Source organism: Anarhichas minor, unplaced genomic scaffold (assembly GCF_050575085.1).
Source record: "Anarhichas minor isolate MPS153535 unplaced genomic scaffold, ASM5057508v1 ptg000043l, whole genome shotgun sequence".
Lineage (NCBI taxonomy): Eukaryota > Metazoa > Chordata > Actinopteri > Perciformes > Anarhichadidae > Anarhichas > Anarhichas minor.
Genome location: NW_027466489.1, coordinates 6,995,716 through 7,013,934, shown reverse-complemented (window position 1 = coordinate 7,013,934; position 18,219 = coordinate 6,995,716). Strand labels below are relative to the sequence as shown.

Here is an 18,219-nt window from a genome sequence, read left to right as displayed (position 1 = left end):
ACATGAACAGCAGCAATGGGATATTTTTGATTCTGCATGCATGGCAAGGACTTAAGTCTAGAGTAAAAGAATAATGCAAGGTAGTCAGATTTGTTAACTCTTTCTTTTTTCAAATCAATATAAACATTTAATGTTGCATTTTCTTTTTTTTTATTATTACTACAGATCATCCCAAAAAAAAAAAAAAATAGATGTTTAGGATTAAAAGGGTAAAACACAAATATTGACACAAAAATGATTATATGACATCAACGTGTACAGTATTGTCTTTGTCCTAATTACCTGTGTAAGCATGTAAGAGCCCACAGTCCCGACTATTAGTACCTGCACTGATGTGGTTGGATGTAATAAGCAGGCGCTTGTTCCCAAGATCTCTCAGCTAGAATTACCTTACACATGCACTCCTGCTGAAAGATACCATCTCAATATGAGTTTCATACAAAAGATCGCTTTGTTCTACTATAATTCTTCTCCGTTTCTGTTGCCACTATCACCACTTTTTTTTTTTTTAAGCTTTGAGGCAAAACCCAGATTTTCTTCTTCTGCAGGTCTTTTCCACGCCGATCGTTTCTTTCCAGGATGGGAAGGTGCGGCGGGTTTTTAGTGTCAGTCAGCAGTGTTTGAGGTGCACAACTTTGTTTAGAGAAGAGAGATTACGGCCAAGCCCACTGTTTGTGTCACAGGGTTTTGTCTAATCTGTGTGTATCAGGGCACATCAGTACCATCACATGACCTGCTTTTAAAGTTCAATTTGTAGAGCTTACACCATTTTATGTTGCTATTTAGGGGACATTAATGTTAATTTATGAGATCATATGTATTTATGAATGTTTCATTTATCCAAATGGAGCTTTAGATGCTTATATTTCTAATAACGTGCAGAAGGGCAACTCTAGCATTGTTTTCTCTCAAAGGAAACTCAATTCGCAGACATAAATTTACACTTAAACCTCATAACTGACTTTTAAATCACATTAACTGTGAACATACCTGTAATTACGAAACATTTTGCAATTAGTATTTATTATTCCAAAGATAAACTAATTAAATGAAATGTGATGGATTGAAGCAGGTACAGCACCACCCTTAACACTGTAAGTGCTGTTGGTTTTTATTCGTAACTAAATGTGACTTCTAACCTGTATTTTACTTTCTTCAAGTTATATTTGAATGCAAGACTGCAGGACGTATTTTTACTACGTTAAACTTTATTTCCACTGTGGTTTTTACATTTTTACTTTTACTTGAGTAATGCATTTAGTACTTTGTTCTGGCTTTGTTTAGAATAAGTATGACTCAAGCTTTTCACGGGGAGCTTGTTTTACTCTTGAACTGCTTGGTCTGCTCTGTTATTAACAAGCTCTTTTATTTCTTTTTTTTCTCCTCCCTAACCACAATTGTTTTTGTCCATTTGCCTTTACTCTGCAGAGCAGTTTAGTTTAGTTTGGTGGGGTTTGTTTGGGTTTCCTCATTTCACCCTAACCGTGTCCTTGTCTTTGTGTGTCAGGTCCAGGCTGTACGGGGAGCAGTAGGTCTCGGAGCTCCAATGCCAGTGGACATGCAGCCACACCAGGGGCTGTACCACTACGAGACCTCACCCAGCCAGCCCTCCAGAGGGTAAGACAGTAGTTGACTCATCGCTCACTCATCGCTCTGTGGCTGCATTTTAACCTCCATTTGTCATGGTGAATTATGTGAAACCGGTTTCAGAAATATAAGGAATAGTGCAACATTTTGGCAAATTTGCTTATTTCATTTCTTTCCAAGAGTAAGATAAGATAAAACTTATTTTATCAATGAGATGATCTGTACCACTCTCAATGATAAGTAGATTGTTAGAGTATCTCAGCACATAGAAGGGAGGTCGGCACTGTCCAAACTTCAGGCATCGCACATTTTCTTAACAGCATAAAAGACCATCTTATTTATTGTTTTGGTTGTGCGGTTTTATTTAGTTTATTTTATTCATTTACTTTATTAGTAAGAATTAAAATTGCATTGCTCTTTGTACCTGCATTATTATATATGCCATTATATAATCATTATATCAGTGGCATGAAATAGTCTTGACATGACAATAAAATCATTCATCGCAATTATTTCTTGCATGATATATCGTCCAACAAAATTATTACTAATACCGTGACAGACCTAAACATACACAGCAGTTTCTGAAAATAATCTCTTTTCAAAACCAAGATACAAATGTACTTGAAAGTCAAACTTTCAGTGCAATATCGAGGACAAAAATATGCCAACAAGTACAACACTAGCGGTATATCCGTGAGAGAAATGAGTCACCGTAGAGGCCCGGCAGATCAATCCAGGCTTACAGTTCATCCAACCAGCCAGCACTTCTATCGCGTGTGTTGACAGATATGGTCCGCACTATGGTATAAAACCTGGCAAACTCACTGCGATAACAAGACTTCAACAAGTTGTGCACAGTCACTGCGCACGGCCAAAATTCTTAGCGCTCCTCCTAAAATCACAAATTGTTGTTTCTGGACAGGGTTGACATCGGGACAATACATTTTCTAACTGTGGACAGAGCCAGGCTAGCTGTTCAGAAACTCTACCTATTTTAATCACACAGATATTCTGAGGTTGCAGGTCTCGCTGCAATTGTTGTGGACGCAGTGCTAGCTCAGTCCCTCACTCCTCCCCCTCTCCTCCCTCCCCTTCCACATGCCACCCAGGTTGCGGGTGGACTCGGCCTCTCTCTGACAGCTGCTAATTACAGGCTGACCAGGCCCCGCTGCGCTCTGCATGACTGCCTCGCGCCCCGCTCAGGTTACCCAGAGTGAGGGAGAAACGGAGAGAGATGGAGAGAAAGGTGGCTTGTCAGGACGGAGAAAGACAGAGGAGCAGGAGGGAGAGGAAGAGGAGATAGAAAGTAACAGAGAGAGAGAGGGAGGGGGAGAAACAGAGAAGTGGAACAGAAGGGGTGAATGGGAGAAGAGAAAGGGAGAAAGGAGTGAGAATGGGAGGGAGAGGTAGAGTCGGGGGGAACCAGCACAGTGGATTAGAGGGGACAGATTAAGCTCCTGTGTGGAATACACGTTGTGGTGAAAGAATTAAAGACCTGAAAGGACGACTTAGGAGGAGGTGGATAGATGAAGTCTGCCCCGTTTTAGGAGAGGAGTGAGAGGGACGGAGACGAGGAGAAAAAGAAGAGGAGAGACAGATTTTGAACTGACCAGTGAGACTGAGGGAAGGTCAGAGAAAACGTTGAAATTCATGTGAGGACTGGAAAGTTTCATTGAAGCTTCCCTTCTCTAGTTTGGTCGGGGAAAACCCAGATGAGTAAGTGTCCACAGTGAAGACCAACATGAGGGCTATACTCCATCTAGTGGCGAGCACCAGACAGCACAAGGCAGTGCTTCCCTCCGTGCACCACCTCTGAAAAGTTACTATACATTTTTATAGAAGCTTTTCAATTGCCACAATCTTTTCGCATTGATCTAGGCCCAAAAGTGACACAGAAAACACGGAAAACTACAATATTTTTTCAATGTGTATTTTTCCCATTTGATTATTTCTTTATTTTCTGTATTTTATTTCTTTATTTCTCTTTTTTTTTCTTTATTTACTTACTTTAGGGTCCCAAATCTGCACACCTACCACTACTTAATATGTTCCTCTGTGATGCTTTCTGCCTCTCAGTGACACTCTTTACCGCTCTATTTCTATTTTGTTAGTTTGCCATTTTTTTCAGATTATTAATACGTTTCTATGATATCTGCAGCCTAGTCCCATCAGGCCAGTCGCCCTACAGTGATGTGTCCTCGCTGCGTGCACCGCTCCTCAACGGCCCTCCCCAGGACTGCCGCGCTATGTATAATCCCATGACTCCCAGTATGACTCATGGATCAGGACCAGGACAGGGGGTTGGCCACTGCATGGATCAATATATGAGGCCCCCTCAGGCCCCGCCGCCACACAGTATGATGGGCCACAGGGGCATGCCGCCCACAGAGGGTGAGTCAGAGTATCTTTTACATCGCCTTAATCTCACAGCTGCTACTGATTTGGATTTAAAGATACCTGAGAGACTGAGGAAGAAACAGAGACTACCCAGATTTTTACAAAAGGAAAGGTCCATTCAACAGAAGGCCGGTTGTACTGCTGAGATATAATCTGTTACTCAGAGAAACAGCAGCTTGGGCTCATTTTAATCACTCAGTTAATTCACTTGAAGCAAATCTGATGAAGCAAAATACGCGTAGTTCGCTCTTTCTTATTTTTAAATGTAATTTGTCAATAAAATAGTGTCTGTACCAGAACCCTGGTGTGCGCTTGTATTTTTTATTATGTTTAATTTGGTTTACCCTGCACCAGCTGTATCCCTGGAGAGAACACACGCACCGCTGCGCACGGGGTATCTTCAGCTCTTATAGAAGATAGACTCTTTAAAAATGTAAATAGTGAATCAAAGTATGAATAATGAAGAGATGCCAGCGGATTACTGTTACAGTCTCTTTGTGTCAATTCTACTTTACCAGCTTATCCATATTTTGTCTCATTTCCTCTAAAAGTAGAAACTAAGAGGAAAGAGTCTAGACTCTAGACCATGAAACATTGCAGGGCAGTTAATTGTTGCTCTTCCTCACTTGTCATTACCTAAAAGCTAGATTTCCCAAGTGCTTCTTGCTGCTGTACCTACAGTAAACCTTCAAATGACTGATTGGCGTGTGGCCAAACTCAATGTAAGTGTCTATCCCTTCTTGCTCGACCATTCAGCTCTTGTTAGATGCACAAGGCTGCAGGTAAACATGATGTTTTAAACATGTGCACGCACCGGGCTACACTGCTAACACACTGAGAGACGTTCGTGTGAATCTTTGCAGTGGTGTGTTTCAGTGTTTCTGTCTGTCCTTTATGTCCAACAGGTGGCAATAGCACCCCCTACTGTAACCAGAACAACATGATGTCCTCTCATCACAGCTTCTGCCAGTTCCAGCCTGGCTCTGATCAGATTGGCTCAGGTGATGGTAAGTTAACATTCCCCACCGTTTCCTTTGAATGCAAATCAGGTCTCTTAAAGGATTTTTTACCATCAACGCTAACCCTCCTCCTCTTGCTGTCCTCTGTTCCCCTTCAGGCTCGAGGTTCTCCACGCCTCGTTCCATGCTGAAGCTGAGTAAAAAGAGAGCTCTGTCCATCTCTCCTCTGTCTGATGCCAGTGTAGACCTGCAGACAGTGATCCGAACATCACCCAACTCCCTGGTGGCCTTCGTCAACTCTCGCTGCAACCCTAACGGGGCCAGTTCCTATGGCCATCTCTCTGTGAGCGCCATGAGGTCAGATATTTCACCATTCCACCGAAAGCAATATCCATTCCTTCAGACTAGTAAGGTCCAATGTTCAAGGTAATGGATTCAAAGCATCTGCTGCACATTCCCTGATTTAAAAATAGCATCATAATATACAATATTTTACTTTGAGGCATGAAGTTTGATGCTATTCTCTCCCCTCATTTGGCAATATTTATCACCTAACATCCTCTTCTACTTTCAAACACCATCTAGCCTGAGCTAACATATTTCCGTATTAAGAGAAAACAATATTACCGTTGTTCTTCCGCCCATGATAAATGTCAAAGTTCATGATTGATTTGAATATCTCACCAGTCCTTTATTCTCCTAAAGTTGTCATATTATTGTTTCCTCTGTTACTCTGCAGCCCGTCCCTCGGTTATTCCAGCAATATAAACTGCCAATCCAGGCAACAAATGTCCATGTATGGAGGAGGCGGGGGGACGCCTCTGGGAGGACACACACCAGGTCCCTGCCAAGCTTCCCGCTTACCGCCCCACAATCCTCGGCTCCACGCTCCACCCAAGCATGGACATGTAAGACGGCCCTCTCACTCACTTTACAAAGCACTCAAAGCAATTCAGTATCAGTGCAGAGAGGATGGATGGGAAGAGGGAATAGGAAGCTGAGACAGGTCTACGACAGGGAGGATTACAAATCTGTGCTCATTTTATGAATGTTAATGTCTTTGAGAGACAGAATCAAAAAGGTGATATGATGTGTGTTTTTGTTTTTTGTAGCTGAAGACAGAGCCAGGGCTGGGAGGTGTGATGGATGGCATGAATGTTAAGAGCCTGGAGGAGAGGTCAGAGGGAGATGTGGCCAGTCCTTCTTCCACTGGCACTCAGGTGCAGAAACGGTCCTATTCTCACAAGAAGTTTTCACATTTACACATTTACATTTTTGGCATTAGATTTGTAAAATACTCTGCAGTATAAAATCATATGTCAACTGCTCATATTTGACTGATACATATTGCGGGTGTTGCTGACCATTTTCTAGGTCTTATAGTCAGCATGCAAAGAAAGTACTTTATTTTCTTTATCTGCTTGTATGTAGCACTAGTTCATCACAGCAGAACAGGACTGGCTGATAGCTGATATGTAGATGTTTGTACACAGTGGGGAAAAAATGGTGGGCCAAGAACTTTGCACAGATGCAAAACCATTTACACTATTTGTCACATCGCGCTGTTTCACATTTTTAAAACAGTTTAACACAAGTGACAATCAATCCGACTGAGCACACACCTGTTCTCCTCAACTTGCTGTTAAACTGCCGCCTAATTCCCCGTTTGTTTTACCACGTTGTCCTGCTGCTTTCATGTTTGGTAATCCTCTCAGAAAGATGTTTTAGATCCTGAAAGTCTATTGTTGACCAGGTAGTATCCCCTCCAAATGACACGCAAGCCCAAAAAACTTAAATTTTTGAGCCATAAACTTCTGGTTTGAACCTTTGTGTTTCATCAGGACCCTCTCCTGGGTCTACTGGATGGCAGAGATGACTTGGACAAGGAGGACGGGAAGCCTGAACCAGAGGCCATCTATGAAACCAACTGTCACTGGGAGAGCTGCAGCAAGGAATTTGACACGCAAGACCAGCTAGTTCATGTAAGGCATAGATCAACTGATTAAGAGACAAAAAAAGCAAGAAAAATACAGAATTGTTAACAAAAAGGTATCTACAGGAGAACAATTTGATTATTAATGGGAATCTCTATTTAACAGCACATCAACAATGAGCACATCCATGGAGAAAAGAAGGAGTTTGTGTGTCACTGGCAGGAATGCTCTCGAGAACAGAGGCCTTTCAAAGCCCAGTACATGCTGGTGGTTCATATGCGCAGACACACAGGAGAGAAGCCACATAAGTGCACTGTGAGTGTATCTTTAGTCTCAGTCTATGTACTTTATTTCTCTCTGTTTCTATATCTGTTTTTATTTGACTTTTAGAAGTTGTGCTCTTTATTGGAACTTGACTGTTGTTATAAAAAAACGTTCCGTGTCTTTCTGTTTCAGTTCGAGGGCTGTAATAAGGCCTACTCCCGCCTGGAGAATTTGAAGACCCACCTGCGCTCTCACACTGGTGAGAAACCATACGTGTGTGAACATGAAGGCTGCAACAAGGCCTTCTCCAATGCTTCAGACCGGGCCAAGCACCAGAACCGGACTCACTCCAACGAGGTACTATAGTGTGCGCCACTGAAAAGTAACAGAGTACAATACAATAGTTTGAACAATACCTTGACAACTGGCTTTGTCGGGTACATTGTTAAACCTGTAGTAAACCATACTTTATCTTTCCAAGAAAACAGATGAGTGCTTTATGTTTTTGTATTTGGTTAGTTAAAATAAAATGTCTTGTAGAGATTCACTCTTCTGCAAATATTTTGGATGTCCATAATGTCATTTTCTGTAATTAAAAAAAATACACCAACATTAGTTTGTATTGAGCCAAGAGTGGTAAACTTCTGAGAGACGCTTTTAGAAGTTGCAGTAAAGTAAATTTTGGTATGCAAGACTGTGCACGCACAATCAAGAATGTGTGTATTGACCGATGCTTTGCTCTTTTTACAGAAACCTTATGTATGTAAGATCCCCGGCTGCACTAAGCGGTACACAGATCCAAGCTCTTTGCGTAAACATGTGAAGACGGTGCACGGCCCTGAAGCCCACATCACCAAAAAGCATCGTGGAGACACAGGACCTCGACCGCCTGGTTCAGCTATGACCCCTGGAGGCCAGAGCTCTGAACTACTGCTGGAGAAAGAGGAGACACGCAGGGAGGACTGCAAGCTGTTGGCTCCTGAGACTGCTTTGGTGAGTGATACATTTTATTTATGGCCTCCAAGAATCTTTATAATAAAACAACAAGCAAAGCCGCAGTGTTAAATCACCACATTCATAGTTTTGTTAGAAAAGGGTTGCCATGATAATACATTCCATCACTTCTTTCAGAAATCCCAGCCAAGCCCTGGTGGTCAATCATCCTGCAGTAGCGAACGTTCTCCACTGGGGAGCGCCAACAACAATGACAGCGGGGTTGAGATGAACCTAAACGCAGCTGGCAGTCTGGAGGATCTCACAGCACTGGAAGATGGAGTTGCAGGTGGAGGAGGGGAGCCAGTAGGTGTAGGAACAATGGGAATGTCTGTTCAGGCTTTGAAGAGGCTGGAGAACCTGAAGATTGACAAGCTGAAGCAAATCCGCAGGCCAACCCCTCCCGGCCGGTGTGCCAGTAACAAGCTACCTGCACTTCCTGGTATGTTCTGTGATGAAATAACCGACTGATATTCAGAACTCTGTTGTGGGCATAGTCTTAGTTTATATTGGTGAAGTCTGAATTGTTGTACAAAATAGAATATTTCAACTTGGCTGAAGAATTAATTATTCCAACATAACTGACCTATGATTGAGTTCAATCAGATATCTAAGTTTACATTCTTCGTTTGTATTGACAAACTGCTGCTAAGCCGCTTCCTCCCTCTGGGTGTTCACTTTCAGGTCCAGGAGAGAATATGGGAATGTGTGCACCTTCGCCACTGCTCTCAAATCGCCGAGTTATGGAGCTGTCCAGTCACGAGTTAGGAGGCGGCACATCGATTGGCTGCACTTCCACTGACAGGAGAGGTAGCGGCGCCAGCAGCCTAAGCTCTGCATATACCGTCAGCCGCCGGTCCTCCATGGTGTCTCCGTACTTGTCCAGCCGGCGCTCCAGTGAGGTCTCACAAATGGGAGGATGTCACCTCCTCAGCCCAGAGCAGAGTGGGGGAGACCCCCTGTCTCCGGAGACCAATCGCAGAGGCGCTCCATGTCCCGGAGGAGGAGGATTGCCGGGGCTTCCTAATTTAACACCCGCCCAGCAATACAGCCTAAAGGCCAAATATGCTGCAGCAACTGGTGGACCACCTCCTACTCCTTTACCCAACATGGAGCAGCCAGGCACTCCAGCAAGAAGAGGAGGTATTTTGAGTGAGTACCAGGGGCAGCCTCTGCCTCCTTTCCTTCAACAAGGTGGTCCACGTAGGCACAGTGCCAACACAGAGTACGGCACTGGTGTTATCTACCCTCACCAGGCTCCAGGTAACAACAGCAGGCGAGCCAGTGACCCGGTTCGATCAGTAGCAGATCCTCAAGCTCTCCCCAAGCGCTTCAATAGCCTTAATAATGTAGCCATGATGGGCAGAAGGAATGCGCTGCAACACCGGGGCTCCGACACCAGTCTTGCCCGCCACCTGTACTCCCCTCGGCCACCTAGCATCACAGAGAATGTAATGATGGAGGCCATGGGTATGGAGCCTCACCTTGCCCCTATTGATGGCAGGGATCGTTCCATGATGATGCCCCCTGGAGAGAGGAGCTTCATGGGATACCAGCAACAGCATCAAACTCTTGGAGGAGTTGGAGGTTCTCTTGGAAACCAACTGTCCCCAAGCCATGACTCTCTGAGCTGCCCAGACCAGGGTTACATGCAGGGGCACTACCAGAACCAGGGAGGGGACGTCTCTTCCAGGGCTGGTGGGAATCCAATGGGCCAAGCACGGCCTATTCACTCAGAGGGCATGTCTAATACACTTCTCCAGCAGGCCGAGTACAGTATGAGCACCTGCCAGCTCAGTCCCTCAGGCCCCCATTACCCTAGCACAGGCCAGGGTGGTGATGCTGGAGGCCCTTGGAGCGATTCCCACAGCCAAATCCAAACTTCCAGCCATGCTCTCCAGAACCAGCGAAGAATGCAGTATTTAGATCCTAGCCTGCAGCCTCAACAGACACAGGCCCACTTCAACAATCAGACAGGCCTCTACAACAGTCCTGATGGAATCCACAAACTCACCATCAAGCCAGAGCAGCAGTTCCACCCTGGGATGGGAGGCGGAAATGCCTGTCAAAGTGCAAAGCTCCAACAGCAGCGGATGCTCCTCCAGCAACCTCAGGGTTACCCACAACAAACAGGCCAGGTCCTGATGAGGAACTCTAACAATCCCAGCTGTGACTTTCAAGGGCAGAACCAGAACTCCTTCCCCAGTGGAGAGGGCTTGAGCTTGGGCTGTGCTGGCACTGCACTCTCCGACGGGCAGAGGTCAGAAACCCCAATGATGCAGGTGAAGGAGATGATGGTGAGGAACTATGTACAGTCACAGCAAGCACTCATGTGGGAGCAGCAAGAAGAACAGCAACAGCAGAGTGGAATAAAAGCTCCTCCTCTATCTGCTAATATGAGTGTCCAGACAGCAATGATACAGCACAGTCCACAGCACCAAAACCAGAATCTTTACCCAAGCCAGCCCTATCCGTCCTACCCCAACCAGAACCTGGTCATGAGCCCCCCGGCCCAGAGCAGAGGGCCCAGCTCTGTGACACCTAAAGACCAGCAGCTGACAGGTCTCCAAGGCTCATGTTATGGCCAGGAGATGGTGGTCCCCAGGCCCCCTCAGGGACGGAAACCTCTCAGCCGCCAGAACAGCCTGTCACAGGTAGGAGGAAGCTACCTGGGTAGCCCACCCCACCTCAGCCCTGTCCACTCCACTTCCAGCCCCAGGCGAGCGGTCCGACTTCCTCCAGTTCAGCATCCACAGCAAAATGAAATGTTCTCTCCTTCCAATAACAACATGTACTATTCAGGCCAGATAAGCATGGATATGGACAAACAAATGGACCCCCAGAATGGACCTTGTCTCAACCAGCAGCACAGTATGGGGTCCAACCTGGACCCAACAGGTGGCACAAAGCCTGCCCCTATGACTCCTTATCCTGAATCTGGCCCCATCTCCAATGCCTTAGAAAACCTGGACCTGGATAATGCTCGCATAGACTTCACCTCCATCATTGATGATGCGGAGTCTTCCTCATTCAGCCCAATCAACAATCCCCTTCAGGGTCAGCCGGGGTCTTCCTCCCAGGCCTCATCCCGCCTCACCACCCCCCAGACCTCTGTCAGCCTAGCTGCAGGCTCTGGTCTGTCCAACATGGCTGTAGGCGACATGACGTCCATGCTTACCTCGCTGGCTGGGGAGAATAAATACCTGAACACGCTGTCTTAGAAGAAGACTTTGGGGCATTTTTCCCAGATTAGCAATCAAGTAGAGGCCTTGGCCAGTTCTTAATGTTTTAATTGAGATCCCGCATGGAAGTGTATGAAACCCAGTATTGAGGGGTAACCGGCATGGGCTTTAAAACACTCAAATCCTGTTGCTTGTGGGATATTGCAAGAATGTTAAGTTTGGGTAAGACAGACACACTTTTGAATGGATCATTTCATATAATGGATAATTATTCTGGGCGGTTTTATACTTCCCCATAAGCCTTTATACGTAAATCCATCACATTAGCCCTTATTTGAGCCAGGCAACTCATAAGGTGTCTGTTGATACTGGATACCAGGAATAATGATAATGTTGTAATGCATTTCGGTTGCAAGTTGAGACAAAGCTATTGATGTGATCCCATCACAGGTTTCCAAATTGTAAGAATCCCCACCCGAAACCTTAAAACCAAAGGTGCCTGATCAACCTCCCTTCGCTGTATTGTCCCTTGGCTGCCTTGGTACTTGGTATTTTGCTGTGCCTTCCTGTAAGACACGGAGCTATATGCCTGAAATGAAACTGAACACTGAACTTTTTCCAAACAGGCATTCCAGTCACATGGTGCTGTGGCGACAGTGGAGCAGAGAAGGATGCATGTAAATACGTTTTATATACATTTATATATGTTGTGTATATGACAATGAGACCGTGGATAAATCATCCCCCGTCTTGTGATAGACTGCTTGGATTCTGAAGGCCCAATGTTCAGACAGGAGTTTGTAAAATGGTTTGTTTGAAGAGCCGAGTGAAGACTTTGAGTTGTGCTTTTAGTGATTGAGAAATCCTTTCTGGGTGCTACTAAATATTAATCTGTATTGAGGGATTTCTTCCTTGTCATGAGCAACACAATCTTTTATAGTGGTATATCAGTATTCCCACACCCGCAGAATGCAGTCACAGACACACACACACACACACACACACACACAAAGTCCACACACAGACACTCAGGACTTGTTGGTGTTTGAATCTTTGGTGTTCAGATTACATGTATTTTGTAATTTCCTTTCCAGACAGAGAGTTTGCACTCCATATGTTTACTGTAGGTGTTCCTGAAGCAGCTTTGTACTTTTTTTTTTTCAGCGTTGTTTGTAACTGCAAAACAGAAAGTTCTTTGCTCTTGCAAAAGGTAAACTCACAGGGGATAAAAGAGTAAAGCTCAATTATAATATGTGTGCAGCAGTCCCCTCTACATTACAGTACGTCTGATGTATTAATAACTCGGATGAGGATGGCGACTATTTTGAATGAAACACGAGTCAGCTGGTTTGTATCTATTAACAGATCTGTAATAGTTGCCTATGTTTGAGAAACTGAGGTACATTCATAGTTCAGTGCTGCTGCACTTCGGCTCTAATCCCAAAGAAGAGTTATAAGGAGAATTCTGCATTACTAATTCAGGATAGGGGATCAAGAAGCAGGAGTTTTTTTCAATCGCTGCCACTGTAGTAAAATACACATTGTCATGGGTATAATGAGGTACTTTCTTTGCGACTATTGAGCTGTTTCACACAGAGGAAGGCTGCAGCTCTTGGTAGGAGAACTACTTTTACACTGTGGCTTTGCACTGACGACAGCACTGTGTGGAAAGGTCTCTGTCTCTTATGACTATTTACATGAACCTCATTTTGATAGCGATCAAGAATTATCACAGTATTTCTTTAATAGTCATTCAAGAACGCATCTGAGCACAGCTAGACTTATTAAAGCCACATCAATGTATTGCAGAAGCAGTTCACGAGACTTTTCAGAATGAAATAGTAACGTCACTTGTAAGTTTACTAAGCATTAGCGGGAATAAACATTTCTTCATTTTGGAAAAAGTGTAAAACCTACCAAAGACACCTTAAAATGACTGACAAAAAGATGCACAAATAGTCTATTTTAACACAACACTAACACTAACAATAAGGGCATGAACATTGAATGGTAGTGCTGTTCCTTAGAATGTATGAGATGTTTTGTATAAAATTATCTTTTTATATTAATGAACTTTTTGGATGTTGCCTTCCATGCGTGCGTTTTTTTTTTTTTTTATAACTGTCATCCTTCATTCTGACTTTTTTGCTGGCAAAAGAATAATACCTTTAGCAACTAAAAGCTATAATAGTAGCATTAACTACAATAGACAAAAGCCAAGTGTTATATTTTGTGTACAATTTTCTACATTTTTATACAAATGTGCTATATTTTACCAGTGTATGAATAAAGATGTTCAGCGGGATGGATGCAGAAGGATTGTCAAACTTGTTTTTGTCATGTCTGTTGTTGTAAAGTGATGTTTTGATCCAACACACGATCAAATGCTGTGATGTGCCAACTCTGCACATTGTTCGCGTCTAGGAGGCTCAAAGTGAAGACGTGGGTAGAACGCCTGCTCTGCTGGATGACGCTCGGTTCTGGGCCTGGTGGATTAATGCAGTGACGTCTTTCCTCCAATAGAGTGCAGTACAGCCTGAGAACAAGCAGCCGACAGTATTTCTCTTTCATTCACAACAAATGAAGCCCCCACAGCACAAGTTGAATGCTGCACACACTGCATCATCTATCACTGCTGTAAGCAGTTAAACTATATTCTGTGAAAATGTTAGTGCAAGAAACAACTACTGTTACAGCTACTACAGACACACGGAACTGTGAAGCTTAAAGTATGTACCATTAGATGTACCATGATTATAGGTACGCCACAAATAATCCCTGTAAGCAGTTAAACCCTATTCTGCATAATTGTGATCCAACATTATACCCCAAAACGATTAAAAGTCTAACCAACCGACCAAGCTGATGACATTTACCCTAAATCCTCTTTCATTTTGTCCTTGTCCTAATTGGAAAAACCTCTTGTTATGACTATGGTTTAGAACTGCATGTTAATGCAGTCTGCTCGGCAGCTACAGTAAGTAAGTGGATGAGCATTACAAATGGCTGCTCTTGGTGACATCAGTGCTGGACGGGCTCTCTGTGGTCAGTGGGGACTGGCACTGTGGGCCGCTGGATGCTGTAAGAAAGAGCAACGACACAAAGCTCATAAAATATTATCAACACGACATCTAAAAGACATAAAATAAGAGAGCGGAGGGAAAGAAATGGGAGTACGGTTTTATATGAAACAGCAGGGGTTTCCCAATATTTTTAGCTTGTGACTTCTTAAAATTAAGTCATGTTTATTTGTGACTTCACATCACAGGATATGTTGGTGTGGACGTGAGCTATGAGCAGTGCAACCAAAGAGGGATTTTTCAAAAAAAGAATAAAGTTTAGTGTATTCCTTCTCTCTGTTTTTAACCCCTTTAATCACCCTGTGATAATGAAGCACGTTGCTGTACACTTATTCAAACTACATCACAACAAAGTCAAACTAATAGCCTAATTCAAAGTGGGTAATTACACCATGCCTACTGAAAATATCAATTTCCCCATGTCGTGTGGAGCAGTTGTGCATTTAAAATTGTGTGACAAACAGTCACGTTCAAAAATCCAGCTGTATTAATTGTCGGTAACCATAGCAACAACACCTACATCTGCTTGCCTACGACCTTAACCACAAGCAGACTTGAAGAACTTCCTAATGATTTGAACACACCTATGGTGAGTCACGATACACTCAAATGTGACCCCCCCCCCGTATAAGAATATCCTGATATCCTGATGTAGAAACCAAGAGACTTTTTCCGCCCTTGTTTGTTATTTTCGGCACTTTGTATAGCACCTCGTCGTGTGCTGACGCTGTCCTTTAAACTGCTGTGTTTAGTGAACTTTTATAGTAACTTTTTAATGTGATATTTTTAAAATGCTATCACCACCATTACTTTTTACAGCGCTGGCTCATATTTGGTTCAGGGGCCCCAGTGTGCTTGGACTATATTGGCATTGTGGTGTTGTGGCATGGCACAGCAGACTCACGGCAGCCACTACAGCCTGGCAGGGAGGCTGAAGTTGACTCATTCGCTCCGAGGGAAGGGGAAGTTCTCCTGACAGACTACTGATCTGCAGTCTGGCATGTCCGGATTTGTTATTTTAAACAATAGCTAGAGCTCCACAAAAAGGTCAAATAGGGTGTCTCCTATCAGCTGATTGGAGATTAAAGGGAGAATAACATAATTGAAAAATTCAAACGTTTATGGCTGCATGTTGAATACACACATTTGTGAAAATATTAGTGCAAGAAACAAATCAAGCTAATACCCATCGGCCTACACCTTGGTACAAAGAAGTAACCCTTTCGATTTACCAGATTAGGATATAAAGGTCGGCTGCATCACTAATATGTGGTCCTTCAACACATCTAAAGTCCTGTTCACTCATGTGAAGCTACATTCACCGTTGCAATGAGGTGCACAAACATAAATAAATCAGAGTAGGCTTTGTTTTTGTTCGAAGAAATGATAGATGTAAATGTCGAATAGTTTTGCTGTATTTGTTTAATGTTTAATTTAGCTCCTTATTTGACACAATTACATACATTTCAGATCTAAAGCACACTGGCCTAAACTGATTCCTTTCCTGGAAACATTGTCTTGTCTCAGGACAAAGTCATTGTTATGCATATCTTCTTTTTTTAGACTGCGAGTGTGTGTTTGTGTGTGTGTGCATGTGTGCGTGTATATTTTCAAACCATATTCTTGAACAGGTTTGAGTTAGACTCGAATGTAAAATGTTAGACGGCACTGATGCAAAGACAGTGTTTTGACCCTCTACAATGTGATCTCCTCTTTTCTGTAGAGTTACAAATGGAAATGCCAAAATAAGAGTTTTTTTCAAATGCAAAGAACTGGGCAGCATAATGACTTTTCTCTTTTCTTGTCTTGCCATTCAGAGGGAGGCTTTTCTTTTCCTTTGTCACTTAGGTTGGCATATAATTAACTCCTGCTTAATATGCTGTTTAAGGGCTCTCCTCCCCATGCAAGAAGCTTTGAACCCATAGACCACAGTCAGGGACAAAACCCCAGTGGGACTGCTTCCTCCATGCTCCTCCTAGTGCGTGCGTGTGTGTGTGTAGAAGAAGTAGTTGTTTTAACAGGACAGTAGAAAGCTAAAACGACCACCACTGCGTACTTATTTTACACTGCACAACCGTTAAACCAAAATAAGACTGTGCACAAACATTCGCTATAGTCCATCAGGAATCAAATGGATTAACACTTCAAAAGGTGCGTAATTAAGCACATCTAAAATAAGTGCATTAGAGTACAGGTGAGTACTCTATACATAAACACATTGTTTCTGTGATTGGTTACACACATCATCACAAGTACATTATGGCAACTTTTCGGTTGAATAAAAAGCAAAACCTATAGCTCTACGTTTCAGGTTGCATTTAACAAGCCTCAATTATATACTAAACATTTAAACAAATCAGGTCTGAGTCAGAAATGTACAGTTTGATTGAACTCAATTTCAATTGTAAATGAAAAACACTTCACGTGAAGAACTGATAAACTGCGTTGCCGCATATGACCATAACTTTTTTTGTAAAAACAGCTCCCAGGACCTCTTAAGCACCTCTGCACCTCCATGACCCTCATCCGTAGCAAAGTTTATTGCCCCCCTCCTCATCCACCTCCTCGCCTCCCTCCTTTTCTCCTCCCTCTCCTCTATCCATCCCTCCACAAAGAGCCGTGATGACCCTTCTGTCCCTGTCATTCTTCGTCCCTCCGCTCCCTCCCCACCTTCAGGATGCTTTCTCTTCCAGAATCCATTAAGAGACAAACCCCCAGCAGCCATGATGGGTGAAGGGACGATGGGGGGAAAAGGTTTTTCTTTTCTTAAAATGTGAACCTGAGCTCATGCAGTGTTGGAAAACTATAACATGTTTGACGTGGTTGGAGATTTAACCGTTGTTAGCTACACAGAAATAGCACTTAATTATGATGTGACACTTAAGTACTTTATTTATCTTCTAAATTGGTGTATTATATATATATATATATATATATATATATATATATATATATATATATATATATATATATAAAGAATAAAATACATGCTAGAATTGTGTTAAGGATTATGAGAGTATAAGCAATCGTTTTGTAGTGGCTTTTTAAACTAATCTGTTTTCTATGCTTTGATAGTGTAGTTAACACCTACAATCAATGTATAATTATAATCCGGGCTACTGTTTGTGGGGGTTTTGGGTTTTCAAGCGAATCCTCATGCCTCTAAAGAAATCCGTGCAGGTAATCGGTCTTTCACTTCTCTAATCTGTTTCACAGTGTCAGATCCCCGTTTGTTTACTCCGCTCACACTCTATAGCAGGACACATTATGCGCCGTGAAAAGCTACCCGGCTCGCCTTTATTCTCTCGCAGAGTTAGGAAGAGGTGTGGGGGGGGGGGGGCCTAGAAAGCCAAGGTGGGGGTCCTGAACGCTGTGCTAGAGTTTTATTTCGGATGTTTTTTTCAGTTGCAAAACAGATTACGGTCCAGGTTGCAACACAAAGGACTGTCAATGCACCACTTCCTACAGCCACCCAGGGGTGAATGGTGCGCAGGACGGGGTCCACTCCAGGGTACTCGAGCGCAGGTGCGACGTGCATAACAGTCAAGCCATAAAACACGAGGGGCGGGCGGGCGCACATACCTGTTGTCATTAACCTGCTGCTTGTGTAACCTCTTCGTGGTGAAAATGTAGCGACATGGAGTTAACAGCCTCATTTGCACCTCGTCAAGCAGCTTATAAAGAAACAAGGTAAGACGTGTGAGGAGTTTTGCGCTGCAGCAACAACGAGATGCGGATTCACAAGTGAGTTCAGTTATCGAGGAAAAATGTTTAAAAATTAAAAATAAAACACGGAGAAAACTATCAACCCCAGCATCAA

General features: G+C 43.4%; 1 protein-coding gene across 1 annotated transcript; it reads left to right on the top strand.

Moving 5' to 3' along the window:
* The first annotated feature begins 322 nt into the window (after positions 1–322).
* Positions 323–11,358, top strand: gli1 (GLI family zinc finger 1). The gene is made up of 12 exons (XM_076110707.1): positions 323–1,617; positions 3,749–3,991; positions 4,903–4,994; positions 5,105–5,303; positions 5,686–5,854; positions 6,059–6,166; positions 6,788–6,928; positions 7,046–7,195; positions 7,337–7,501; positions 7,895–8,137; positions 8,276–8,579; positions 8,822–11,358. The coding sequence occupies exons 1-12, from the start codon at positions 1,547–1,549 to the stop codon at positions 11,356–11,358; spliced, it is 4,422 nt and encodes a 1,473-aa protein (XP_075966822.1). The 5' UTR covers positions 323–1,546.
* Positions 11,359–18,219: the final 6,861 nt, after the last annotated feature.

Coding starts and splice junctions, on each gene's coding strand:
- gli1 (XM_076110707.1), top strand. CDS start 1,547: ATGCCAGTGGACATGCAGCCACACCAGGGGCTGTACCACTACGAGACC. Junction 5,304..5,685: donor CTCTCTGTGAGCGCCATGAG/GTCAGATATTTC, acceptor GTTACTCTGCAG/CCCGTCCCTCGGTTATTCCA. Junction 8,580..8,821: donor CAAGCTACCTGCACTTCCTG/GTATGTTCTGTG, acceptor GTTCACTTTCAG/GTCCAGGAGAGAATATGGGA.